Source organism: Mobula hypostoma, chromosome 9, assembly GCF_963921235.1.
Source record: "Mobula hypostoma chromosome 9, sMobHyp1.1, whole genome shotgun sequence".
In the NCBI taxonomy this organism is placed as follows: domain Eukaryota; kingdom Metazoa; phylum Chordata; class Chondrichthyes; order Myliobatiformes; family Myliobatidae; genus Mobula; species Mobula hypostoma.
This window is the reverse complement of record NC_086105.1, coordinates 1,056,618-1,084,471: the sequence shown is the minus strand read 5'-3', so window position 1 is coordinate 1,084,471 and position 27,854 is coordinate 1,056,618. Positions and strand designations below refer to the sequence as shown.

General features: G+C 49.1%; 1 protein-coding gene across 3 annotated transcripts in view; it reads right to left on the bottom strand.

Annotated features, from left to right (window-relative positions):
- Window positions 1-2,695: 2,695 nt before the first annotated feature.
- LOC134351440 (tetraspanin-9-like) overlaps window positions 2,696-27,854 on the bottom strand; it is a 168,808-nt gene continuing 143,649 nt past the window's right edge. For all 3 annotated transcript variants that reach the window (XM_063057562.1, XM_063057563.1, XM_063057561.1), the window contains 5 exons: window positions 22,991-23,065; window positions 8,987-9,088; window positions 6,813-6,941; window positions 6,650-6,733; window positions 2,696-3,449 (listed from right to left, as the gene is read on the bottom strand). In XM_063057562.1, the coding sequence (XP_062913632.1) occupies window positions 3,378-3,449; window positions 6,650-6,733; window positions 6,813-6,941; window positions 8,987-9,088; window positions 22,991-23,065 (462 nt within the window). In that variant the 3' untranslated portion in view covers window positions 2,696-3,377. The remainder of the gene's footprint in view (window positions 3,450-6,649; window positions 6,734-6,812; window positions 6,942-8,986; window positions 9,089-22,990; window positions 23,066-27,854) is intronic.

The window sequence follows — 27,854 nt, the reverse complement described above, 5'->3', positions numbered from 1 at the left end:
AGTTTTCTCAGGAAGTAAAGGCACTGGTGGGCCTTCTTGGTTGGACCAAGTCAGGTCATTTGTGACATTGGCCCCGAGGAACTTAAAAGCAGTTGACCTGTTCCACTTGCGCACCACCGATGTAAATTGGGTCGTGCAGTCCGCTACTCCTTCTGAAGTCAACAACCAATTCCTTCGTCTTGCTGACGTTGAAGGATAGGTTATTGTTTTCGCACCATGCCACCAGGTTCTTAATTTCCTCTCTGTACTCAAACTCATTATTACCCGAGATACAGCCTACAATTGTTGTGTCATCAGCAAACTTATATATTGAGTTTGATGGAACTTGGCTACACAATCATGGGTGTACAGTGAGTACAGCAGGATGCTGAGTACACAGCCTTGTGGGGCACCGGTGCTCAGAGTGATTGTAGAGGAGAGCTTGTCCCCTATTTTTACAGCTTGGGTCCTGTCTGTGAGGAAGTTGAAGATCCAGCTGCAGATCTGAGTGCTAAGGCCCAGGTTCCGGAGCTTAGGAATCAGTTTATTTGGAATGATGGTATTAAAGGCAGAGCTGTAGTCAATGAAAAGGAGCCTTACGTATGCGTCTTTATTCTCCAGGTGTTCTAAGGAGGAATGTAGGGCTAGAGAGATGGCATCTGCCGTTGACCTGTTGCTCTGGTAGGCGAATTGCAAAGCGTCGAGGTTGACCGGTAGGCTGTGGTTGATGTGTGCCATAACCAATCTCTCGAAGCACTTCATAGCAATTGATGTCAGAGCCACAGGTCGATAGTCATTCAGGCATGCCACCTTGCTCTTCTTCGGCACTGGGATTATCGTTACTTTCTTAAAACACGAGGGGATCTTAGATTGAAGCAAGGAGCAGTTGAAGATGTCAGCAAACACTCCAGCTAGCTCGCTTGCACAGGCCCGGAGAACCCGTCCTGGGACGCCATCTGGGCCTGTTGCCTTCTTTGGATTTATCTTCAGGAAGGCCCTTCTAACATCCTCCTCGGCGATGATGAATCTCGATGCCACCAGGTCAGGTTCATCTGGAGGGAGCAGGACGCTCCTCGTCTGTTCGAATCTTGCATAGAATACGTTAAGTTTGTCAGGAAGAGAAGTGCCACAGTTATTGATATTCCCAGCCTTTTTTTTTGCGCCCAGTGATCTCATTTAGACCCTGCCATAGTCTACTGGCATCCCTCTGGTTAGCCTGAGCTTCCAACTTGGCTCGATATTGCCTCTTGGCGCCCTTAGTGGCTTTCCTGAGTTCACGCCTGGATTCCGTGTAGCGACTGGTATCCCCGGACCTAATAGCCGCAGCTCCAGCCTTTAAAAGGGACTTGACCTCATAATTCATCCAAGGTTTCCGGTTAGAGAATACCCGGATCGTCTTGCGAGACACACAGTCCTCCGTGCATTTCCAAATGAAGTCTGTGACAGCTGAGGCATACTCATCGAGGTTAGCTGCCGAGACCTTGAATATGTTCTCCCCGTGACCATGTGGGTTAATCGTTAGTATTTTCTCCCTGTGACCATGTGGGTTAATGGGCTGCTGTAAACTGTATGTGGGTGAGGGGTAGAATGTGAGGGGAAGTTGATGGGAATCCTGCCAGCTCTCAGCTTAATGTTGTGGATCGGGGGGGATGAGGGTAAGGAAGGGAAGATGATGTTGCACCCTCAGGGATGTAGGGAAATCAGCCGAGTGACCTGTGATGAGAGAAATCGGCATCAGGTCAGGACTGGAAAACACCACTCGCCTGTAACATTGACTCCCGCCGCCCTCCGGACTCACACCGAGTCACAGCTTTTCCTGGTTTCACTACAAACTGAGTGACCAGTTGTCGATTAGAGGCACACACTCATTAACCCACACAAACGCATGTAGAATGTCACATACCCTCAGACTGTCACACCCTCAGAATGACCGTCTCACACACCCTCACACTGACTGTCACACACATCCTCAGAATGACTGTCTCACACACCGTGTGACTGCACCTTTGCTGTTGTAGCCCCTAGACTGTGGAACAGCATTTGCCTCCCTATCAGATCTGCCCCCTCCATCGACTCTTTTAAGTCCAGGCTCAAAACTTACCTTTATTCACTAGCATTTGAATCTTCCTGTTGTTGCTGAATTTTTGGCTTGTGCTTAAGCTCATGTGTTGTTCATTTTGTGCCAAAAAGCTGTGTGCCTTGCTGTTTATATCTGTGTTTCTTGTATTTGTGATTTTAGCTACCTGTTATGGTTTGTACAGCACTTTGGTCAACATGGGTTATTTTTAAATGTACTTTATAAATAAATTTGACTTGACTTGACACCCTCAGACTGACCGTCACACACACACCCTCAGAATGACCATCACATACACCCTCAGACTGACTCACACCCTCACACTGACAGTCACACTCACCCTCAGACTGACCGGCACTCACATGCTCAGACTGACAGTCACACTCAGCCTCAGACTGACAGTCACACACTCACCCTCAGACTGACAGGCACACTCACACCCACCCTTGGATCGTCAGTTCCGACAGCAGTATAACAACAGCCACACGGCTCTCAGCATTCTGTGAAACATGATCCCAGAACTTTATTCTGAAAGATTATATTGTGGTTGTGGTGGGGAAGTGAAGCAAGAAAAGCCCAAATATAAAACATTTAACAGGGTACAAAATGTTCCCCAAAGATAAACCGTATTTCCTAATCTACCTTTAAAAAAGTTGCTCATTTATTTGTAAAAAGTGACCCACTGATCAGATGTGTTGACCTGACCGACCTCAGAGACAGATGCAACCAGTTGTTTGATCAGGTTTAGAGCAAGAAAATGGGCCTCCTTGGCCACCAGCGTAGAATGAACCCTCACCCCCGGCATTCTTCAGGTTTGGAGCAGGAGATTGGACCACCAGCACAGAATGAACCCTCACCCCACCGGATCCCCTTTCTGAAGTAGTTCCACTCGGTGTCTCTGCTGGGCTGTGTTCTGGATGATTGGCCGCAGAGTCGTCTCCCTCCTGCCTGCAATGGACAAGCCGCCCGATGCCGGGACACTCTGGCTTCTGAAACAGGCCGAGAGCAACACGGGCACCAGCAGGCCAGTGCAGAACCAAGAGCGGTGGCCAGTCTCACATCCAGCAGTGGGATTTCTTTGCGGGCGTGCATAGAGAACCCCACGGGTTTTGTGGCAGACAGAAGAGGTGGACTCAGTGACCTAGGTTTGGAACGTGACTGACCACAGTCACGGCGTCATACGGAAGAAGACAGAGCTCAAAATATTCTTTGGCAAAAGAGAAGGATGGCGCTGCTGAAGCAGCAGTGAGGCTGAGGGGTGAGGGGTGAGGACAACACTCACAGCTGCTGAAGCCATGACCCCTGTGCACACCAGACCAGACTAGGCCTTGTACTTTTTACCACCTCTGGAGATCTGATGAAACAGGATCATTGAGAAAACCATTCCAAGAATCTGGAAGAGAACGAAACAGGACAAAAGTCAACAGCCGACCATGATGTTCCTGCCATCTCCAACCCGTTCCCTTCTCCCTGCCCGCCTCTGGAACAGCACCACACAGTGGACTGGATTGGCAGCTTGTTCACTGCTGTCACAGATGGTGGACTGCAAGTCACACAATGTTCAATCTTCTGAATCAGGGAAGATTTTGATAGTGCCCAGACCCAGGGGACATCATCTGAGTGGGAGAGACAACTGCCCAGTTCAGGGTTCTGTTGGAATTACAGGTAGAGAGAGAGAGGTATCTTCGCCATGGATGGTGCCAACCCTGGCTGTGAGAGGAGGAGGGTTGGGCATGGGGCTAGAAAGTCCAGAGCTACAGAAACGACAACAGCCTGTGGCTGCATACTGAAGTCCCCCATTACAATTGTGTCATTACCCTTATTACATGACTTTTCCAGCTCCCGTTGCAATCTCAACCCCACACCTTGGCTGCCGTTTCGAGGCCTATATATGATTCCCATAATTTTTTTACCCTTGCAATTTAACTCCACCCACGAAGATTCAACATACTTTGACCCTGTATCACCTCTTTCTAAAGATGTAATTCCATCTGTCACCAACAGAGCCACTCCGCTGCCTTATGCCTTCCTGCCTGTCCTTTCAATACAAAGTATATTCTTTGATGTTAAGCTCCCAACTATGGGCTTCTTTCAGCCATGACTCAGTGACGCCCATGTCATATCGACCAATCTCTAATTGCGCCACGAGTCCATCCACCTTATTCCGAATGCTATGTGCATTTAAATACAGCACCTTCAGTCCTGCATTCTTCGCCCTTTTAAATCAATTTAACTCTTTACCTTGTCTGCACTTGTACCCAGTCATTGGCTTGTCCTTCCTTACATTCATGTTACACCCATCATCTACTTGTAAACCTGCTGGTTCATCCTCAGCTCTATCACCCTGGTTCCCATCCCCTGCCATATTAGTTTAAACCACTCGCAACGCTCTAGTAAAACTGCCCGCAAGGATATTAATCCCCCTCGGATTCCAGTGCAACGTGAAAGACTGACTGAGGACAGGACTTTGGTGAGCTGCTGTTGAGAGCAAACAGATAGAGGTTAAGATGGCTGGACCAATAGCCCCTGGTGTTTCCCTGTTCTCCAATGCCCAGAGTAGGGTACGGGGGGGGGGGAGGGGGTTTACCATCATGCCCAGAGTAGGGTACAGGGGGGCGGGAGTTTACCGTCATGCCCAGAGTAGGGTACAGGGGGGAGGGGGTTTACTGTCATGGCCAGAGTAGGGTATGGGGGGGAGGGGGAGGGGGTTTACCGTCATGCCCAGAGTAGGGTACGGCGGGGGAGGGGGAGGGGGTTTACCGTCATGGCCAGAGTAGGGTACGGGGGGAGGGGTTTACCGTCATGCCCAGAGTAGGGTACGGCGGGGGAGGGGGTTTACCATCATGCCCAGAGTAGGGTATGGGCGGAGGGGTTTACCGTCATGCCCAGAGTAGGGTACAGGGGGGGAGGGGGAGGGGGTTTACTGTCATGCCCAGAGTAAGGTACGGGGGGGGGAATGGGTTTACCGTCATGCCCAGAGTAGGATACGGGGGGGGGGGGGCGGGGGTTTACCGTCATGCCCAGAGTAGGGTAGGGGGGGGGGAGGGGGTTTACCGTCATGCCCAGAGTAGGGTACCGGGGGGGGAGGAGTTTACCGTCATGCCCAGAGTAGGGTACAGGGGGGAGGGAGTTTACCATCATGCCCAGAGTAGGGTACAGGGGGGCGGGAGTTTACCATCATGCCCAGAGTAGGGTACAGGGGGGAGGGGGAGGGGGTTTACTGTCATGGCCAGAGTAGGGTACGGCGGGGGAGGGGGAGGGGGTTTACCGTCATGCCCAGAGTAGGGTATGGGCGGAGGGGTTTACCGTCATGCCCAGAGTAGGGTACGGGGGGGAGGGGGAGGGGGTTTACTGTCATGCCCAGAGTAAGGTACGGGGGGGAATGGGTTTACCGTCATGCCCAGAGTAGGGTACGGCGGGGGAGGGGGAGGGGGTTTACCGTCATGGCCAGAGTAGGGTACGGGGGGAGGGGTTTACCGTCATGCCCAGAGTAGGGTACGGCAGGGGAGGGGGTGGGGGTTTACCGTCATGCCCAGAGTAGGGTACGGCGGGGGAGGGGGAGGGGGTTTACCATCATGCCCAGAGTAGGGTATGGGGCGGAGGGGGAGGGGGTTTACCGTCATGCCCAGAGTAGGGTATGGGCGGAGGGTTTTACCATCATGCCCAGAGTAGGGTACGGGGGGGAGGGGGAGGGGGTTTACTGTCATGCCCAGAGTAAGGTACGGGGGGGGGGGGAATGGGTTTACCATCATGCCCAGAGTAGGGTACGGTGGGGGAGTGGGTTTACCGTCATGGCCAGAGTAGGGTACGGCGGGGGAGGGGGAGGGGGTTTACCGTCATGGCCAGAGTAGGGTACGGGGGGGAGGGGTTTACCGTCACGCCCAGAGTAGGGTACGGCGGGGGTGTGGGTTTACTGTCATGGCCAGAGTAGGGTACGGGGGGTGGGGTTTACCGTCATGCCCAGAGTAGGGTACGGCAGGGGAGGGGGTGGGGGTTTACCGTCATGGCCAGAGTAGGGTATGGGGGGAGGGGTTTACTGTCATGCCCAGAGTAGGGTACGGCGGGGGAGGGGGTTTACCGTCATGGCCAGAGTAGGGTACAGGGGGGTGGGGAGGGGAGGTTTATCACAACAGACCACACTGGAACGCCAGCAACAAGATCAGTGTTGGGAAGTGGCCAGACATGATCCCACTGAACGATGGCGTGGAAAGGGGAGAGGTTTGAAGAGTGGGAGCTGCAGCGGGTTACGTCTGCGAGGGGAGTGATCCGCAGAGTTTTAGGGGTCTCTGCACGCAAGGCTCAGGGACTAACAAAACAATTTCAACCTCCAGGTCCACGGTGCTGAGACTATGGACATCTTGCTGCCCTTGAGCAGTCTGGACAGCCAGACATTCAGAACAAACTGAAATCACGACAGCCAGGCACTTAGAGCAGACTGGAGTCTAGACAGCCAGGCACTGAGAGCAGCCGGAGTCTAGACAGCCGGGCACTGAGAGCAGACTGAAGTCTAGACAGCCAGACACTGGGGAATAGACTGGAGCCTGGGTGTCAATGGGCTGTGAAGATGGATACCCCTTTATGAAACGTCCTTACCTGGATCAACACGATGCACATCCCAACTGAGCTGAGAACGACCGTCTGCTGTTCAACAAAGGCCTCGATCTTATCATAGCAACCCTGAAACACAGGAGGGCAGTGATACTGGTGTGTCCCTCAGCACAACAGAAAGTATCCTCGGGTTCGTTACAAAACTAACCTTGGTGAACCAGTTGCTGGGATTGTTCTGCCCACAATTCTGACTGTACTCCTGACAACAGGAGTCTGGAACTGCAGTCGCCCCTTTGGCCAGCCAGTCAGTGGCATTGTCTACTCCACAACACTCGTACTGTGAGAGAGGCAGAGAGAGGTCATACAGTCTGTACAAACATAACGCAGTGAGGGTCCGGACAGGGGGAGACAGAGAGTGAGTGTGGGGAAGATGGGATGGAAGTGGCGTAGGGGAGAGGGAGAGGGGAGGGTGGAGGGGAGGGGTTAGCGGGAGAAGGGAGGCAAGATGGAGGACACTGTACCGATACAGAACACACATCCTGGAAACGTGTCCACACCGACCCCGTACATCCCAGGAACACCCCGTCTGCACCGTCCATCCCATAACACCATGTCCATGCCGTACATCCCATAACACCGTGTCCATGCCGACCCCGTCCATCCCATAACACCATGTCCACGCCGACCCCGTCCATCCCATAACACTGTGTCCACGCCATACATCCCATAACACCGTGTCCACGCCGACCCCGTCCATCCCATAACACCACGTCCACGCCGTACGTCCCATAACATGTGCCCCGTGACTGTATAAGGGTTGACTCAGGTGACGCAGGGGATTTTGAGTTTGTAGATTTCCAGGTAGAACGTGTTGTGCCTCCGTTTCTGTTGCGTGTTTGTTTTTGTGACGCAGTTTCATTTTTAAAACGGAAGGTGCGTTCTCTTACAAGATTTGTATTATTGAACTGGGAATTTGTGGCTGGAAGTGCCAATTTACTCAATTCCGACAGTTTTGAAGGGAGAGTGAAGAATTCATCGGTGAAGGATTGAGAGAAGTCGGCATCGTTTGGCAGTTTAATAAAGGATCAACCTTATTGAGTCTTCGTTGAAAAGAACCTGCATTGAGATAACTCTTGTAAAAGCGCAATGAGTTCATACACAAAGGCTCTCTCTCTCTAAAAGGAATTTAAGGTCAGTTGATTTAAACTGTTTATTTTCGGCATCGGGAATCCTGTGGACAGAACCAGCAGTAAAGGTGCGTTGGTGAAGAAATCCTTCTCCAGAGAAGTCTCTCCCAATTGAATGTGTAAAACTGTTGGACTTTCGAAGTTATCGCTGTAAGAACTATATCTGACTGTATCGCTTTAAGACCTGTTTTCGTATTTAACGCTTTAAGAACCAGAGCCAAGTGGAGTTGATGAACGGCTGCGTACCTGTTTAACCTCTGGTTAAAGTTTTCCTTTGTTTTTTTTTTCCCTTATCGCTTATATGTGTTTAATAAATGTTTGGTTGGTTTCATAAAACCTGTCTCGATTAATATTCATTGTTGCCGGTTACATAACAATGTCCATGCCGATCCCGACAAAACCGTCCATCCCATAACACCGTGTCCACGCCAACCACCCCATAACACCGTGTCCACGCCGACCACCTCATAACACCGTGTCCATGCCGACCCTGTCCATCCCATAACACCATGTCCATGCCGACCTTGTCCATCCCATAACACCGTGTCCACACTGTACATCCCATAACACCGTGTCCACACTGTACATCCCATAACACCGTGTCCACACTGTACATCCCATAACACCGTGTCCACGCCATACATCCCATAACACCGTGTCCACGCCGACCACCTCATAACACCGTGTCCATGCCGACCCTGTCCATCCCATAACACCGTGTCCACGCCGTACATCCCATAACACCGTGTCCACGCTGTACATCCCATAACACCGTGTCCACGCCGTACATCCCATAACACCGTGTCCACGCCGACCACCTCATAACACCGTGTCCATGCCGACCCTGTCCATCCCATAACACCGTGTCCACGCCGTACATCCCATAACACCGTGTCCACGCCGTACATCCCATAACACCATGTCCATGCCGACCACCTCATAACACCGTGTCCATGCCGACCCTGTCCACACTGTACATCCCATAACACCGTGTCCACACTGGGTGGGGAGTGACAGAGTCAGGACGAGGAGTGGGGGAGAGAGTAGGGACGAGGGGCGGGGCAGCGAGAGAGAGTCAGGACAAGGGGTGGGGGGGAGAGAGTCGGGACGAGGGGTGGGGGTGTGACAGAGCCAGGACGAGGGGTGGGGGAAGTGGGTGGCATGTGGGGAAAGTGTATGATATCACTGTACCTACCTCGTTCTGAATGATGTTCCAGGCGTTGGTCAGGCCGATATTACCGTTTGAGTTGTAGAGTGACAGCCCTGACTTTAGGTCCTCGCGGGCGTATTCTGCCACCTGTAGAAAGCAGCAACACATCAGCACAACCAGAGACACAGACATCTCATCTCTGGTCACAGCACACTGCAGTGTGCTAAAACAAACACACACACAGACACACACAGTCCCCAGTAACAGCACATGGCATAGTGCCAACACACCCACCCTGCCAGTAATGGCCTAATGAACAGTTTCATACACAGCACAGGACCAGCAGTGTACGAGGGGTGGGGGAGTGAGACTGTCAGGACGAAGGAGTGAGACCGTCGGGACGAGGGAGAGAGACTGTCGGGACGACAGATGGGGGAGAGAGACCGTTGGGACGAGGGGCAGGGGAGTGAGACCGTCGGGACAAGGGGCAAGGGAGTGAGAATGTCGGAGTGGGGGAGAAAGACCGCCGGGACGAGGGCGGGTGAGCGAGACCGTCAGGACGAGGGGTGGGGGAGCGAGACTGTTGGGACGAGGGGTGGGGAAGTGAGACTGTCGGGGCGGGTGAGCGAGACCGTCAGGACGAGGGGTGGGGGAGCGAGACTGTTGGGACGAGGGGTGGGGGAGTGAGACTGTCGGGGCGGGGGAGAGAGACTGTCGGGACGAGGGGTGGGGGAGTGAGACTGTCGGGGCGGGGGAGAGAGACTGTCGGGACGAGGGGTGGGGGAGCGAGACTGTTGGGACGAGGGGTGGGGGAGTGAGACTGTCGGGGCGGGTGAGCGAGACCGTCAGGACGAGGGGTGGGGGAGCGAGACCGTCAGGATGAAGGAGAGAGACTGTTGGGATGAGGGGTGGGGGAGAGAGACCGTCGGGGTGAGGGGTGGGGGAGTGATACCATCAGGATGAGGGGTGGGGGAGAGAGACCGTCGGGACGAGGGGTGGGGGAGTGATACTGTCAGGATGAGGGGTGGGGGAGTGACACTGTCAGGATGAGGGGTGGGGGAGTGAGACTGTTGGGACAAGGGGTGGGGGAGAGAGACCGTCAGGGTGAAGGAGAGAGACTGTTGGGACGAGGGGTGGGGGAGTGATACCGTCAGGATGAGGGGTGGGGGAGTGACACCGTCAGGATGAGGGGTGAGGGAGTGAGACTGTCGGGACAAGGGGTGGGGGAGAGAGACCGTCAGGGTGAAGGAGAGAGACTGTCGGGATGAGGGGTGGGGGAGTGAGACTGTCAGGATGAGGGAGAGAGACCATCGGGACGAGGGGTTGGGGAAAGAGACTGTCGGGGTGGGGGAGTGAGATCGTCGGGACGAGGGGTGGGGGAGAGAGACCGTCGAGCCGAGGGGTGGATCTACAAAGTGGGGGTTTCTCCGGCCCCAGACTGTGGTGAGAGGGAAAGACAGAGGAGAAAAAAAAATAATCAGGGAATCTTACCCCATCCCTAATTTTGTTTTCTTCTCTCTTTCCCTCTGACAATAACTCCTTGCCTGTTCTCCATCTTCCTCTGGGATTCCCACCTCCCCCTTTTCTTTCTTCCCGGACCTCCTGTCCCATGATCCTCTCATATCCCTTTTGCCAATCACCTGTCCAGCTCTTGGCTCCATCCCTCCCCCTCCTGTCTTCTCCTCTCATTTTGGATCTCCCCCTCCCCCTCCCACTTTCAAATCTCTTACTATCTCTTCTTTCAGTTAGTCCTGACGAAGGGTCTCAGCCTGAAACGTCGACTGTACCTCTTCCTAGAGATGCTGCCTGGCCTGCTGCGTTCACCAGCATTTTGTGTGTGTTGTTTGTTAATCTATTTGCTGGTTAAACCAGACTAGCTCCAACACTATGGGTGTTGGGGGGTTACATCCAGGGGTAAGTTTGTGGATGTTCTCTGAATAACACACAGAGAAGTACAGAGAACACAGAACATCGAAATCCACAGCACAATACAGGCCCTTTGGGCCACAATGTTGTGCTGAGCACGTAACCTACTCTACAAACTTTCTAGAATTTCCATAAAGCATAGGTAGAAAACATCCACAAACCCAACCCTGGATCTAACCTCCCCAACATCCATAGTATTGGAGCTGCCTGCTTTGAACAGTACATAGACAGACATCCCACCTCTCCCGGAAGTTCCGGGAGTCTCCTGCATATTAATAGTGGCTCCCTGATGCCTGCAAATTATATACAATGTCCCGGAAATTGATTTTTTTGAGAGTGAGCGCGAGTGACAGCAACCACGAGAGACAGAGCGAGAGCAAGAGTGAGAAGCAAGCGCGAGAGAGCAAGAGAGTTCCAAAAAAATTCAGAGTGGCAGAGTGTTCCAAAAGAAAATATAAAACGTACGTCACCCCAGACTACACTAAAGTGTACCCCTGTCTAATAGGGGTCGAAATAATGACAGTGTTGCTCGCTGCACTGTTTGCAACAGTGACTTTTCTATTGCCCATGGTGGGTTAAGACTGTAAAAGACATGTTGAGGTGAGTTTAACAGGTGTCATTCGTTCATAGAAACATAGAAAACATAGAAAATAGGTGCAGGAGTAGGCCATTCGGCCCTTCGAGCCTGCACCGCCATTTATTATGATCATGGCTGATCATCCAACTCAGAACCCCGCCCCAGCCTTCCCTCCATACCCCCTGACCCCCGTAGCCACAAGGGCCATATCTAACTCCCTCTTAAATATAGCCAATGAACTGTTTCCTGTGGCAGAGAATTCCACAGATTCACCACTCTCTGTGTGAAGAAGTTTTTCCTAATCTCGGTCCTAAAAGGCTTCCCCTCTATCCTCAAACTGTGACCCCTCGTTCTGGACTTCCCCAACATCGGGAACAATCTTCCTGCATCCAGCCTGTCCAATCCCTTTAGGATCTTATACGTTTCAATCAGATCCCCCCTCAATCTTCTAAATTCCAATGAGTACAAGCCCAGTTCATCCAGTCTTTCTTCATATGAAAGTCCTGCCATCCCAGGAATCAATCTGGTGAACCTTCTTTGTACTCCCTCTATGGCAAAGATGTCTTTCCTCAGATTAGGGGACCAAAACTGCACACAATACTCCAGGTGTGGTCTCACCAAGGCCTTGTACAACTGCAGTAGTACCTCCCTGCTCCTGTACTCGAATCCTCTCGCTATAAATGCCAGCATACCATTCGCCTTTTTCACCGCCTGCTGTACCTGCATGCCCACTTTCAATGACTGGTGTATAATGACATCCAGGTCTCGTTGCACCTCCCCTTTTCCTAATCGGCCACCATTCAGATAATAATCTGTTTTCCTATTTTTGCCACCAAAGTGGATAACTTCACATTTATCCACATTAAATTGCATCTGCCATGAGTTTGCCCACTCACCCAACCTATCCAAGTCACCCTGCATCCTCTCAGCATGCTCCTCACTGCTAACACTGCCACCCAGCTTCGTGTCATCCGCAAACTTAGAGATGCTGCATTTAATTCCCTCATCCAAGTCATTAATATATATTGTAAACAACTGGGGTCCCAGCACTGAGCCTTGCGGTACCCCACTAGTCACCGCCTGCCATTCTGAAAAGGTCCCGTTTATTCCCACTCTTTGCTTCCTGTCTGCTAACCAGTTCTCCACCCACATCAATACCTTACCCCCAATACCGTGTGCTTTAAGTTTGCACACTAATCTCCTGTGTGGGACCTTGTCAAAAGCCTTTTGAAAATCCAAATATACCACATCCACTGGTTCTCCCCTATCCACTCTACTAGTTACATTCTCAAAAAATTCTATGAGATACATTAGCATAGCTAACGTTATTTAAACTAGCTGGCTAGCTGCTAAGGAGCTACTCTATTGCAGACATCCCACCTCTCCCAGGAGTCTCCAGCAAATTGACGATGCTACCTCCCTGAAATGAGTTTTTGCAGGGTGGGATGTCTGCATAGATTAACAGACAGAGAAGTAGCCTGGAGAACAGGCCATCGCAGACTGGGTATTGTGACCAGGCTGTTGCCTCCTCCTGCTCAGTCACCACAATGTGCAGGGACCACTCTCTGCTGGTGTGGACTGCCCATCCACCCTCTGGAAGAGGTGTTTTACACAGGAACCGAGGCTGGTAATCTGTGTCTGTAGAAATCCAGCCGTGTGTGAATGAAGTGTCTTGTGAGATTACTACTGGCAGCAACGAGAAGGTCAAGGGCTTGGCACAGGACAGACTGATCCCTCCTTACAGCTGATTATCTGCCACCATCTGCTCCATCAGGCGGAGCCAATCACTGTTTCCCCGATTACAAGGACAACCCCAGCTGACAACCAAACTTACAGGAATAATGAGGCCAGTCTTTTGTCATTTGAAACATCTTAACAGGGTCTAAATCAATATTATCTCTATACCGTGTGTTGAGTTCAATACAGCATAAGGGATCCTAGTCCAAACCACAGAAGCCATCTTCCTGAATTTCCACATCATAGGCAGATTCCCACATCCCAATGTTGAAAACATCAGAATTCCCAATTCAGGAACTCCAATGAAAGGGTTGTCACCAACTGGAAAGTGAACAGAAAGGGCAGGGATTCGATGTCAGGATGATTTCATACCTTCTGTCAAAGGCATTACTGGCACTGGACGATTGAGTTAGAAGGAAAGACCACACAGGCTGGGTCCGTTTTCCCTGGAGCGACAGGAGTTGAGGGGTGACCTTATTTTGTGTGCATCCTAATATCTCTTCTGCACCCTCTCTAAAGTCTTGATGTCCTTCCTACAATGAGACAACCACAACTGAACACAACATTCCAAGCAACAGGAATTCTGCAGATGCTGGAAATTCAAGCAACACACATAAAAGTTGCTGGTGAACGCAGCAGGCCAGGCAGCATCTCTAGGAAGAGATGCAGTCGACGTTTCAGGCCGAGACCCTTCGTCTTCGTTAGTCCTGGCGAAGGGTCTCGGCCTGAATCGTCGACTGCACCTCTTCCTAGAGATGCTGCCTGGCCTGCTGCATTCACCAGCAACTTTTATGTGTGTTACAACATTCCAAGTATGGTCTAACCAGGGTTTAATAGAGCTGCAACATTACCTCTTGATTCTTGAACTTAATCCTCCGATAACACACCATACACCTTCTTACCCATCCAGTCAACTTGTGTGGGAACTTTTGGGATCTGTAGGTGAGGTCCCCAAGATCCCCCTGTTTCTTCACACTGCCAAGAATCTGGTCATTAACCTTATATTCTGCCTTTGTTCGATCTTCCAAAAGTGTACCACTTCATAGTGCTTCCTGTCAATATCCAACAGTAACCTACAACCTTCTACACTAACAAAATGCTGGTGGGACTTGCTAAATCAGGCAGCATCTATGGAGAGGAAACAAGTCACCGTTTTGGGCTTTGGTGTGAAACTCTATCACGAACACATCATTCCTCAGGTTGGGCATCAACAACACTCCACAGTGCTCTGATAGAGAGGGTGCACAAAGGATTCAGTAGGAAAGAGCACAGATGGAGAGTGGGGTGGATGAACTGAAAGGAGATCTGAGCGGTAGGTCTTTCCCACTAGAGGGTGGGGGTTATATCTGTAAGGAGATGCTAGGGGAGTTATGACCTGCTTGAAAGTGACGGGTTGCACCTGAACACAAGGGGGACCAATATTCTTGTGGGCAGGCTTGTTGGAGCTTTTGAGGAAGGTTTAAACTAATTTGGCAGGGGTTTGGGAACCGAAGTGAAGGGACTCACGATAGGACAGATGGTGAAAAAGCAAACATAGCGTGCAGTCAGACTGTCAGGCAGATGATAGGACAAAACTGCAGCCAGCAGGGTGAGTATCAGTGCATTAGGGATGTAGAATCAAAAAGAGTAGCAAATACAGTACTCAATGTGTTATACCTCAATGCGCGTAGTATAAGAAATAAGGTGGATAATCTTGTTGAACAATTACAGATTGCCAGGTATGATGTTGTGGCCATCACTGAATCGTGGCTGAAGGATGGTTGTAGTTGGGAACTGAATGTTGAAGCTTACACGTTGTATCGGAGGGATAGGAAGGTAGGCAGAGGGGGTGACGTGGCTCTACTGGTAAAGAATGGCATCAAATCAGTAGAAAGAAGTGACATAGGATCGGAAGATGTTGGATCCTTGTGGGTTGAGTTAAGAAACTGCAAGGGGAAAAGGACCCTGATGGCAGTTATATACAGGCCTTTCAAGAGCGGCTGGGACGTAGACCACAGATTACAACGGGAAATAGAAAAGGCAAAAGGGCAATGTTATGATAGTCATGGGAGATTTCAACATGCAGGTCAATTGGGAAAATCAGTTTGGTAATGGCTCTCAGGAGAGTGAGTTTGTTGAATGCCTACAAGATGGCATTTTAGAGCAGTTTGTTGTTGAGCCTGCTGGGGGATCAGCTATACTGGATTGGGTGTTATGTAATGAACCGGAGGCGATTAGGGAGCTTAAGGTAAAAGAAACACTCACAACACGCTGGGGGAACTCAGCAGGTCGGGCAGCATCCGTGGAAACGATCAGTTGACGTTTCGGGCCGGAACCCTTCGTCAGGACTGAGTGTTTAAGGTAAGGGAACCCTTAGGAACCAGTGATCACAATATGATTGAGTTCAACTTGAAATTTGATAGGGAGAAGGTAAAGTCTGATGTAGCAGTATTTCAGTGGAGTAAGGGAAATTACAGAGATATGAGAGAGGGGTTGGCCAAAGTAAATTGGAAGGAGCTGCTGGCAGGGATGTCAGCAGAGCAGCAATGGTGTGTGTTTCTGGGAAAAATGAGGCAAGTGCAGGATAGATATATTCCAAAAACAAAGAAATACTCAAATGGCAAAATAGTACAACCGTGGCCGACAAGGGAAGTCAAAGCTAATGTAAAAGCAAAAGAGAGGGCATACAACAAAGCAAAAATTATTGGGAAGACAGAGGATTGGGATGCTTTTAAAAACTTACAAAAGACAACTAAAAGAATCATTAGGAGGGAAAAGATGAAATCTGAAAGCAAGTTAGCAGACAATATCAAGGTAGATAGAAAAAGCTTTTTCCAAGTATGTAAAAAATAAAAGAGATGAGAGTGGATATAAGACTATTAGAAAATGAGGCCAGAGAATTAAAGGGGGAGAAGAAGATGGCAGATGAACTAAATGAGTATTTTGCATCAGTCTTCACTACAGAAGACACTAGCAGTGTGCCAGATGTTGAAGGGTGCATGGGAAGAGAAGTGACTGCAGTTACTATTACATTAGTGGAAGGCCTTCAAAGGCGAAATTTTGAGAGTGCAGAGTTTGCATGTTCCTGCCAGGATTAAAGGCAAAGTTAACAGGCATAGGGAACCTTGGTTTTCAAGAGATATTGGCAATCTGGTTAAGAAAAACAGAGAAGTGTATAGCAGGTATAGGCAACAAAGAACAAATGAGGTACTTGAGGAGTATAGAAAATGTAAGAAAATACTAAAGAAGGAAATCAGGAACACAAAAAGACATGAGGTTGCTTTGGCAGATAAAGTGAAGGTAAACCCAAAGGGTTTCTACAAGTATATTAAGAGTAAAAGGTAAGGGACAAAATTGGTCCCCTAGAAGATCAGTGTGATCATCTATGTGTGGAGCCTTACAAGATGGGGGAGATCTTAAACAATTTTTTTGCATCAGTATTTACTCAGGAAACTGGCATAGCGTATATGGAAGGAAGGGAAACAAGCAGTAGTGTGATGGAACATATAGAGATTAAAGAGGAGGAGGTGCTTGCTGCCTTACAGCGAATAAAGGTAGATAAATCCCCCGGGCCTGACATGATATTTCCTCGGACTTTGAGAGAGACGGGGGTAGAAACTGCAGGGTCCTGGCAGAAACATTTAAAATGTCCTGAGCCGTGGGTGTTGTGCCAGAAGATTGGAGGGTAGCTCACATTCCATTGTTTAAAAAAGGCTCCAAAATTAAACCAGGTAATTACAGGCCAGTGAGCCTGACATCAGTAGTAGGTAAATTATTGAAAGGTGTTCTGAGGGATTGAATGTACAAGTATTTGGACAGCCAAGGGCTGATTAAGGATAGTCAGCATGGCTTTGTGCGTGGCAGATCGTGTTTAACGAATCTTGTAGAGTTTTTCGAGGAGGTTACCAAGAAAGTAGATGAAGGAAAGGCTGTGGATGTTGTCTACATGGACTTTAGTAAGGCCTTTGACAAGGTCCCACATGGGAGGTTAGTTCAGAAGGTTCAGACAGTAGGTATCCATGGAGAGGTTGTAAACTGGATTCAAAATTGGCTGTGTGGGAGAAGACAGAAAGCAGTAGTGGATGATTGCTTATCAGACTGGAGGCCTGTGACTAGTGGTGTGCCTCAGGGATCTGTGCTGGGACCATTGTTGTTTGTTGTCTATATCAATGATCTAGATGATAATGTGGTAAATTGGATCAGCAAGTTTGCTGATGACACTAAGATTGGAGGCATTGTGGATAGGAAGGAAGGCATTCAAAGCTTGCAGAGGGATCTGGACCAACTGGAAAAATGGGCCAGAAAATGGCAGATGGAATTTAATGCAGACAATTGTGAGGTGTTGCATTTTGGAAGGCCAAATCAAGGTAGGACATACACAGTAAATGGTAGGGCACTGAGGAGTGCGGAGGAACAAAGAGATTTGGGAGTTCAGATACATAATCCCTTGAAAGTGGCGTCACAGGTAGACAGGGTTGTAAAGAAGGCTTTTGGCATCCTGGCATTCATAAATGAAAGTATTGAGTATAGGAGCAACACACATCAAAGTTGTTAGTGAACGCAGCAGGCCAGACAGCATCTCTCGGAAGAGGTACAGTCGACTTTGATGTGTGTTGCTTAAATTTCCAGCATCTGCAGAATTCCTCGTGTATTGAGTAAAGGAGTTGGGATGTTATGGTGAGGTTGTATAACACATTGGTGAGGCCAAATTTGGAGTATTGTTACAGTTCTGGTCACCTATAGGAAGGATATCAGCAAGATTGAAAGAGTGCAGAGAAGATTTACTAGGATGTTGCTGGGTCTTCAGGAGTTGAGTTACAGGGAAAGATTGAACAGGTTAGGACTTTATTCCTTGGAGCGTAGAAGAATGAGGGGGGATTTGATAGAAGTTTACAAAATTATGAGGGGTATAGACAGAGTAAATGTGAGTTGTCTCTTTCCACTTAGATTAGGAGAGATAAATACGAGAGGACATGGCTTTAGGATGATGGGAAAGGTTTAGGGGGAACTTCTTCACAGGGAGTGGTGGGAGTGTGGAACGAGCTGCCATCTGGCATGGTAAATGTGGGCTCACTCTTAAGTTTGAAGAATAAATTGGATAGATACATGGATGGGAGAGGTCTGGAGGGTTATGGATTGGGTGCAGGTCAATGGGACTAGCGGAATAAAGTTTCGGCACAGACTAGAAGGGCCGAATGGCCTGTTTTCTGTGCTGTAGTGTTCTATGGTTCTATGGTTCTAAGGGAGAAGGTGCTCTAAAAGCTGAAAGGCCTAAGGGTACATAAGTCACCCGGACGAGATGAACTGTACCCTGGGGTTCTGAAAGTGGTGGCAGTAGACATTGTGGAGGCATTAGAAATTATCTTACAAAAGTCATTGGACTCTGGCCTAGTGCCAGAGGACTGGAAAATTTCAAATGTCACTCCACTCTTTAAGAAAGGAGGAAGGCAGCAGAAAGGAAATTATAGACCAGTTAGCCTGACCTCAGTAGTTAGGAAGATGTTGGAGTCAGCTGTTAAGGATGAAGTTATGGAGTACTTGGTGACATAGGACAAGATAGGACAAAGGCAGCATAGCTTCCTTCAGGGAAAATCTTGCCTGATGAATCTGTTGGAATTCTTTGAGATTACAAGTAGGATAGATTTGGGCTTTCAGAAGGCCTTTGAGGAGGAGCCACACATGTAGCTGCTTAACAAGTTAAGAGCCCTGGTATTACAGGAAAGTTACTGGCACAGTTAAAGCATTGGCTGATTGGTAGGAGGCAGCGAGTGAGAATAAAAGAATCCTTTACTGGTTAGATGCCAATGAGTAGTTGTGTTCCGCAGGGGTCGGTGTTGGGACCATTTCTTTTCATGCTGTATATCAATAATTTAGATGAAGGAATAGAAGGTTTTCTTGCCAAGTTTGCAGATGATACAAAGATTGGTGGAGGGGCAGGTAGTGTTGAGGAAAGAGGTAGGATGCAGAAGGACTTAGACAGATTAGGAGACTGGGCAAGAAAGTGGTAAATGAAATACAAGCAACACACACAAAACTTGCTGGTGAACGCAGCAGGCCAGGCAGCATCTATAGGAAGAGGTACAGTCGACATTTCGGGCTGAGACCCTTCGTCACGACTGTACCTCTTCCTATAGATGCTGCCTGGCCTGCTGCGTTCACCAGCAACTTTTGTGTGTGTTGCTTGAAATTCCAGCATCTGCAGATTTCCTCGTGTTTGCGAAATGAAGTACAATGTTGGAAAATGCATGGTCATGCACTTTGGTAGTAGAAATAAAAAGTGCTGACTATTTTCCAAACGGGGAGAAAATTCAAAAATCTGAGAGGGAAAGGGACTTGGGAGTCCTTGTGCAGAACAAACTAAAGGTTAACTTGCAGGTTGAGTCGGTGGCGAGGAAGGCAAATGCCATGTTAGCATTCATTTCAAGAGGTCTAGAATACAAGAGCAGGAATGTGATGCTGAGGCCTTATAAGGCACTGGTGAGGCCTCACCTTGACTATTGTGAACAGTTCTGGGCCCCCCATCTGAGAAAAGATGTGGTGGTATTGGAGAGGGTCCAGAGGAGGTTCACAAGGATGATTCCAGGATTGAAAGGGTTATCATATAAGGAACATTTGATGGCTCTGTGTCTGTACTTGCTGGAATTCAGAAGAACGAGGGGGGATCTCATTGAAACCTTTCAAATGTTGAAAGGCCTAGACAGAGTAGATGTGGAAAGGATGTTTCCCGTGGTAGGGGGGGCTGGAACAAGAGGGCACAGCCTCAGGATAGAGGGGCGTCCATTTAAAACAGATGCAGAGAAATCTCTTTAGCCAGAAGGTGGTGAATTTGTGGAATTTGCTACCACAGGCAGCTGTGGAGGCCAAGTTGTTGAGTGTATTTAAGGCAGAAGTTGATAGCTTCTTCACTGGACACAGCATCAAACATTACAGGGAGAAGGTGGCAGAGTGGGGCTGAGGAGGGGATAAAAGAGTCAGCCATGATTGAATGGCATAGCAGACTCGATGGGCCAAATGACCTTATTCGGCTCTAAGTTTTATGGTCTTATGCTGACAGTATCTCAAAGGTGTTTGGATAGGGATGGATCAGAGAGCTATTGGCCTGATGACATGTGGAAAAGCTTCAGGGGCAGCATGAACGAGCTGAGCTGTAAGGGCCGGATTCTTTGGTGTACAGTTCTGCAGTCTGATGCATTACTTCTCATTATTACCATCAGGGAGGAGGCACTGGGGCCTGAAGACACACACACTCAACATTTTTGGAACAGCTTCTTTCCCTCCAGCACTACTTATTTAATTTTATATCTATAGATGTATTTCTTGTTGTAATGTATAGGATGGTCTGTCTTTGCACTGTACTGCAGCGGTAAACCGAGTTTCACTACATACGTTAGTGTTGATAAACCTGATTCTGATCCTGACATTCACACAGCTAAAACAGGGAATTAACTAGATTGTACTAAAATTGTACATTGGTTCTGGCCACCTTTAAACTGCCGGTTTGTTCACCCTTCCCAGGGTGAGCTACTGGTCTCCTGTTGTTGGATCTCACAGAATGTTCCGTGGATTAAATCAGTAAATGAACAGCTTATTGATGCTACACAACAGATTCCCACTCCACACTCCCCACCTGTTCCTGCTGACTCCTGTTTCCAATAATCCAACCATCCAAGGACAGAGCCAGCGGGAGCTTTGTGTTACTGCAGAGCACTGGTTAGCGTTTCCAACCAGGGCACAGGAACAGCGGTCAACCATGGCACCAGCTTGGTCGGGTCCACCCTGCCACAACCTGACACACATCTTTCAGCCCACACTGTCCTCTCAGAGACAGCTGTTATTCATGCGACTACCTCTAGCAGTTAGTACAACCAACTTTTGATTGTCAGCACTTGTTCAAAACATTCATGTGGTTTGGGCCAAAAGTAATCGATCTTCTCATTGCTACCACCACGGGGAGGTACAGGAACCCGAGGCCACACACACGATGTATCAGGAACAGCTTCTTCCCCATTGCCATCAGATTCCTGACTGGACAGTGAACATACGCACACTTCTCTGCAGATTTCTGAACAGACGATGAACCCATGTACACAACCACGAGGAATTCTGCAGATGCTGGAAATTCAAGCAACACACATCAAAGTTGCTGGTGAACGCAGCAGGCCAGGCAGCATCTCTAGGAAGAGGTACATTCGACGTTTCAGGCCGAGAACTCTGCTCTCAAACGCATCTCCCCCATTTCACGCACATCTGCTCTCACTCCATCCTCCGGCCACCCCACTAGGAATAGGGTTCCCCTTGTCCTCACCTACCACCCCACCAGCCTCCGGGTCCAACATATTATTCTCCATGACTTCCGCCACCTCCAACGGGATCCCACCACTAAGCACATCTTTCCCTCCCACCCACCCCCGCAGGGATCGCTCCCTACGCGACTCCCCTGTCCATTCATCCCCCCCATCCCTCCCCACTGATCTCCCACCTGGCACTTATCCTTGTAAGTGGAACAAGTGCTACACATGCCCTGACACTTCCTCCCTTACCACTATTCAGGGCCCCAGATAGCCCTTCCAGGTGAGGTAACACTTCACCTGTGAGTTGGCTGGGGTGATATACTGCGTCTGGTGCTCCCGATGCGGCCTTCTATATATTGGCGAGACCTGACGCAGGCTGGGAAATCGTTTTGCTGAACACCTACGCTCTGTCCACCAGAGAAAGCAGGATCTCCCAGTGGCCACACATTTTAATTCCACATCCCATTACCATTCTGACATGTCTATCCACGGCCTCCTCTGCTGTAAAGATGAAGCCACACTCAGGTTGGAGGAACAATACCTTATATTCCGTCTGGGTAGCCTCCAACCTACTGGCATGAACATTGACTCCTCTAACTTCAGTTAATGCCCCACCTCCCCCTCGTACCCCATCCGTTATTTATTTATATACACACATTCTTTCTCTCACTCTCCTTTTTCTCCCTCTGTCCCTCTGACTATACCCCTTGCCCATCCTCTAGGTTTTCCCCCCTCCCCCTTTTCTTTCTCCCTAGGCCTCCTGTCCCATGATCCTCTCATATTCCTTTTGCCTATCACCTGTCCAGCTCTTGGCTCCATCCCTCCCCCTCCTCTCTTCTCCTATCATTTTGGATCTCCCCCTCCCCCTCCAACTTTCAAATCTCTTACTAACTCTTCCTTCAGTTAGTCCTGACGAAGGGTCTCGGCCTGAAACGTCAACTGTACCTCTTCCTAGAGATGCTGCCTGGCCTGCTGCGTTCACCAGCAACTTTGATGTGTGTTCCATGTACATTACCAGCAGATTTCTGAATGAACAATGAACCCATGTACACTACTAGCAGATTACTGAATGAACAGTGAACTCACGTACACTACCAGCAGATTTCTGTATGGACAATGAACCCATGGAGATGGGAGACGCACTGATATTACTGTAAGTACTGAGGCCAGGCAGTGTTCGAGAGGTACAAGAGCTGGTCTCTGATTCAGACATCACCCATCCTGCTACCTCCACAGATGTCGCCTGACCCACTGAATTCCTCCAGAAGTATGTTCTACAGTATGTCCCAGATCCCAGCATTCCCACTGATTCCACAGGAGGTTCCCAACCTGTAGAATGCCTCCTGCATTCTCTATTTGTGCCTTGTGGTTTCCAACTGGAAGCATAGCAGTATTCCGGTTAATATTCCCACCAGGAGCCCATCATTCACGGCCTCCCTGGTTCTAGAGAAGAGTCTGATCATGGAGGGAAGCATTCTCCAGAAGCCTGCTGTGTTTTCCTGTTTACCAATGGGCCTGCGATAAGTGCGAGGAACCTACCTCTGTCTTGTAGACGAAGAACAGAATGACGAGGATCATCTCCATTAAGAAAATAGTCAACAGGATAATGAAAAACTGTAGGAGGAGGAGAGAGAGCCATTACCGGGAAGCCAAACACAGCCACATCCTCACAAACACCACTCACTTCAGGCAGAAGTTGGACCTGGCCCGGGGCGAACAAACACCACTCACTTCAGGCAGACGCACAAAATGCTGGAATGAACTCAGCAGGCCAGGCTGCAGCTATGGAAAAAAGCACAGTCGACATTTTAGGCCGAGATCCTTTGGCAGGACTGTGGAAATAATCTGAGTTCCTCCAGCATTTTGTGTGTGTTGCTTGGATTTCTACCATCTGCAGATTTTCTCTTGTTTGCACTTGAAGCAGAGCTTGGGCAGAGGCTGGGCCTGGCGTGGGCCGAGGGCAAACAGACCAGCATTGGTGAGGACCTGTGGATGATGGGAAACGTTGGGGTGAGGTGGCAGGTTTTGGCGAGGGGTCACAGGTTGAGGAGAGGGGTCAGAGGTTGGGGTGAGGGGTTACAGGTTGGAGGTGAGGGGGCAGTTCCCACTCTCCAGCACAGACTGGGTCTCAACTCCGACTCCCTGAGCAGTTGCTATGCCTGTCCATCATTAGCCACAGTCACACTTGACAGCCAGTTCCTCCTGGAGATGCTCCCCCTTCACTGACCCAACCCCAACTCGAGCCTCCTGCAGACCCTCCTCAGGCTGGGGTGTAGTGGAGTACGATGAAGAATCAGAAGTAGAGAGAGTGAGCAGTTTCAAGTTCCTGGGTGTCAAGATCTCTAAGGATCTAACCCGGTCCCAACATATCGATGCAGTTATAAAGAAGGCAAGACTTCATTAGGAGTCTGAAGAGATTTGGCATATCAACAATACATTCAAAAACTTCTGTAGTTGTACCGTGGAGAGCATTCTGACAGGCTGCATCACTGTCTGGTATGGAGGGGCTACTGCACAGGACCGAAAGAAGCTGCAGAAGGTTGTAAATTTAGACAGCTCCATCTTGGGCACTAGCCTACAAAATACCCAGGACATCTTCAGGGACCGGTGTCTCAGAAAGGCAGTGTCTATTATTACGGACCTTCAGCACCCAGGGCATGCCCTTTTCTCATGTAGCGTGCAACATAGTTGATAGAAAGGACAGGCAGTTCATCAGGCATAATCACAGCCAGTGGGATGATTTACAGGGCAATAGAGGTGTGGTGCAGTTAAAAACAGAAGGCAACAAATACTGAACTGAAAGCGTTATATCTGAATGCACGCAGCATAAGAAATAAAATGGATGATCTTGAAATTCAGCTACAGATTGGCAAGTATAATGTTGTGGCCATCTCTGAAACTTGGCTAAAGGATGGCTGCCATTGGGAGCTGAATGTCCAAGGATATAGAATGCATTGTAAAGATAGGTTAGTAGGCAGAGGGGGGTGGTGTGGCACTGTGTATAAGAAATAATATTAAATCATTAGAAAAGGATGACATAAGATCGGAAGGTGTAGAGTCTCTAGGGGTTGAGTTAAGAAATGGCAAGGGTAAAAGGACCCTAATGGCAGTTGTACACAGGCCTCCAAACAGCAGCCGGGATGTGGATTACAAATTACAGCAGGAGATAGAAAAGGCATGTCAGAAAGGCAATGTCATGATAATCGTTGGGGATTTGAACATGAAAGTGGATTGGGAAAATCAGGCTAGTACTGGACCTCAAGAGAGAGAATTTGTAGGATGTCTAAGAGATGGCTTTTCAGAACAGCTTGTTGTTGAGCCCACTAGGGGATCGGCCGTGCTGGATTGAGTGTCGTGCAATGATCCGGTGGTGATAAGAGAGCTTAAGGTTAAGGAACACTTAGGGAACAGTGATCACAATATAATCGAGTTCACTTTGAAACTTGAGAAGGAGAAACTAAATTCAAATGTGTCAGTATTTCAGTGGAATAAAGGAAATTACAGTGGTATGAGAGGGGAACTGGCCAAAGTTGACTGGAAAGGGACACTAGCAGGAAGGACAGCAGAGCAGCAATGGCTGGAGTTTCTGCGAAAAATAAGGGAAGTGAAAGACAGATATATTCCAAATAATAAGAAATTTTCGAATGGAAGAAGGACACTACCATGGCTGACAAGTGAAGTCACAGCCAAAGTAAAAGCAAAAGAGAGGGCATACAAGGAAGCCAAAGCTAGTGGGAAGATAGAGGATTGGGAAGCTTTTAAAAACCTGCAGAAGAAAACTAAGAGGGAAACGATGAATTATGAAAAGAAACTGGCAACTAATATCAAAGAAGATACTAAAAGCTTTTTTTTAAAAGTATATAAAGGGTAAAAGAGAGTCGAGGGTAGATATAGGACTAATAGAAAATGATGCTGGAGATATCATAATGAGAGATGCAGAGATGGCAGAAGAACTGGATGTGTATTTTGCATCAGTCTTCACAGTGGAAGACGTGCAGTATACCGGACATTCGAGAGTGTCGGGCAAGTGAAGTACGTGCAGTGAAAATTACGACTGAGAAGGTGCTCAGGAAGCTTAATGGTCTGAGGGTGGATAAATCTCCTGGATCTGATGGAATGCACCCTCGGGTTCTGAAGGAAGTAGCTGGAGAGATTGCAGAGACATTATCAATGATCTTTTAAGAATCAATAGATTCTGGCATTGTATCCGATAACTAGAAAATTGAAAATGTTACTCTGCTATTTAAGAAGGGTGGGAGGCAGCAGAAAGGAAACTATAGACCTGTTAGCCTGACATCAGTGGTTGGAAGGTTGTTGGAAACAATTGTTAGGGATAAGATTACGGAGTAACTGGAGGCACATGACAAGATAGGCCAAAGCCAGCATGGTTTCCTGAAAGGAAAATCCTACATGACTAACCTACCCTGCTTGTAATTTTGAGGAAATTACAAGCAGGGTAGACAAAGGAGATGCAGTAGACATGGTGTACTTGCATTTTTAGAAGGTTGACAAGGTGCCGCACATGAGACTGCTTAGCAAGATAAGATCCCATGGAATTACAGGGAAGTTACTAGCATGGGTGGAGCATTAGCTGATCAGCAGAAAGCAGAGAGTGGGAATAAAGGGATTCTATTCTGGCTGGCTGGCAGTTACCAGTGGAGTTCCACAGGGGTTGCTGTTGGGAGGCCAAGTCATTGGGTACATTTAAGGCAGAGATAGATAGGTTCTTGATGAACCAGAGCATCAAAGGGTATGGAGAGAAGGCAGGGGAGTGGGGATGACTGGAAGAATTGGATCAACTCATGATTGAATGGTGGAGCAAGCTTGATGGGCCAAATGGCCTACTTCTGCTCCTATATCTTATGGTCTTATAGGTAGGAGGTACGGAAGCCTGAAGGCACACACTCAGTGATTCAGGAACAGCTTCTTCCCCCCCGCCATCTGATTCCTAAATGGACATTGAACCCTGAAACACTACCTCACTTTCATAATACAAACGTTCATATATATTATTTCTGCATTTTGCATAATTTTAAATCTATTCAACATATGTATATTGTTATTTATTAGTTTTTTTTTCCTTCTATATTATGATTTGCATTGAACTGCTGCTGCTAAGTCAACACATTTCACGACACGTGGTGATAATAAAGCTGATTCTGAGAATGGACCGTATGTGAGACGTCCAGTCTGAGAACAGACCGTGTGAGAGAGACGTCCAGTCCGAGAACGGACCGTGTGTGTGAGACGTCCAGTCTGAGAACGGACCGTGTGTGAGACGTCCAGTCTGAGAACAGACCGTGTGTGAGACGTCCAGTCTGAGAACAGACCGTGTGTGAGACGTCCAGTCTGAGAACGGACCGTGTGTGAGACGTCCAGTCTGAGAACAGACCGTGTGTGAGACGTCCAGTCTGAGAACGGACCGTGAGTGTGCGACGTCCAGTCTGAGAACGGACCGTGTGTGAGACGTCCAGTCTGAGAACGGACCGTGTGTGTGAGACGTCCAGTCTGAGAACGGACCGTGTGTGTGAGAAGTCCAGTCTGAGAACGGACCGTGCGTGAGACGTCCAGTCTGAGAACGGACCGTGCGTGAGATGTCCAGTCTGAGAACGGACCGTGCGTGAGATGTCCAGTCTGAGAACGGACCGTGTGTGTGAGATGTCCAGTCTGAGAACGGACCGCGTGTGAGAGACGGCCAGTCTGAGAGCGGACCGTGTGTGAGAAACGTTCAGTCTGAGAACCGACCGTGTGTGTGACGTTCAGTCCGAGAATGGATCGTGTGTGTGATGTTCAGTCCGAGAACGACCCGAGAACGGACCGCGTGAGAGACGTCCAGTCTGAGAACGGACCATGTGTGAGAGACATCCAGTCTGAGAACGGACCGTGTGTGTGAGACATTCAGTCTGAGAACAGACCGCGTGTGAGACGCTGAGTCTGAGAACAGACCGCGTGTGTGAAGTTCAGTTCGAGAACGGACCGCGTGAGAGACGTCCAGTCTGAGAATGGACCGCGTGAGAGACGTCTAGTCTGAGAACGGACCGTGTGTGTGAGACGTCCAGTCTGAGAACAGACCATGTGTGTGAGACGTTCAGTCTGAAAACGGACCGTGTGTGAGACGCTGAGTCTGAGAACGGACTGCGTGTGTGACATTCGGTCCAAGAATGAACCGAAAACAGACAGCGTGAGACAACTCCAATCTGAGAACGGACCGCGTGAGAGACATCCAGTCTGAGAACGGACCGCGTGAGAGACGTCCAGTCTGAGAACGGACCGTGTGTGTGAGGCGTCCAGTCTGAGAACGGACTGTGTGTGAGACATCCAGTCTGAGAACGGACCGTGTGTGTGAGACGTTTAGTCTGAGAGCGGACCGTGTGTGTGAGACGTCCAGTCTGAGAGCAGACTG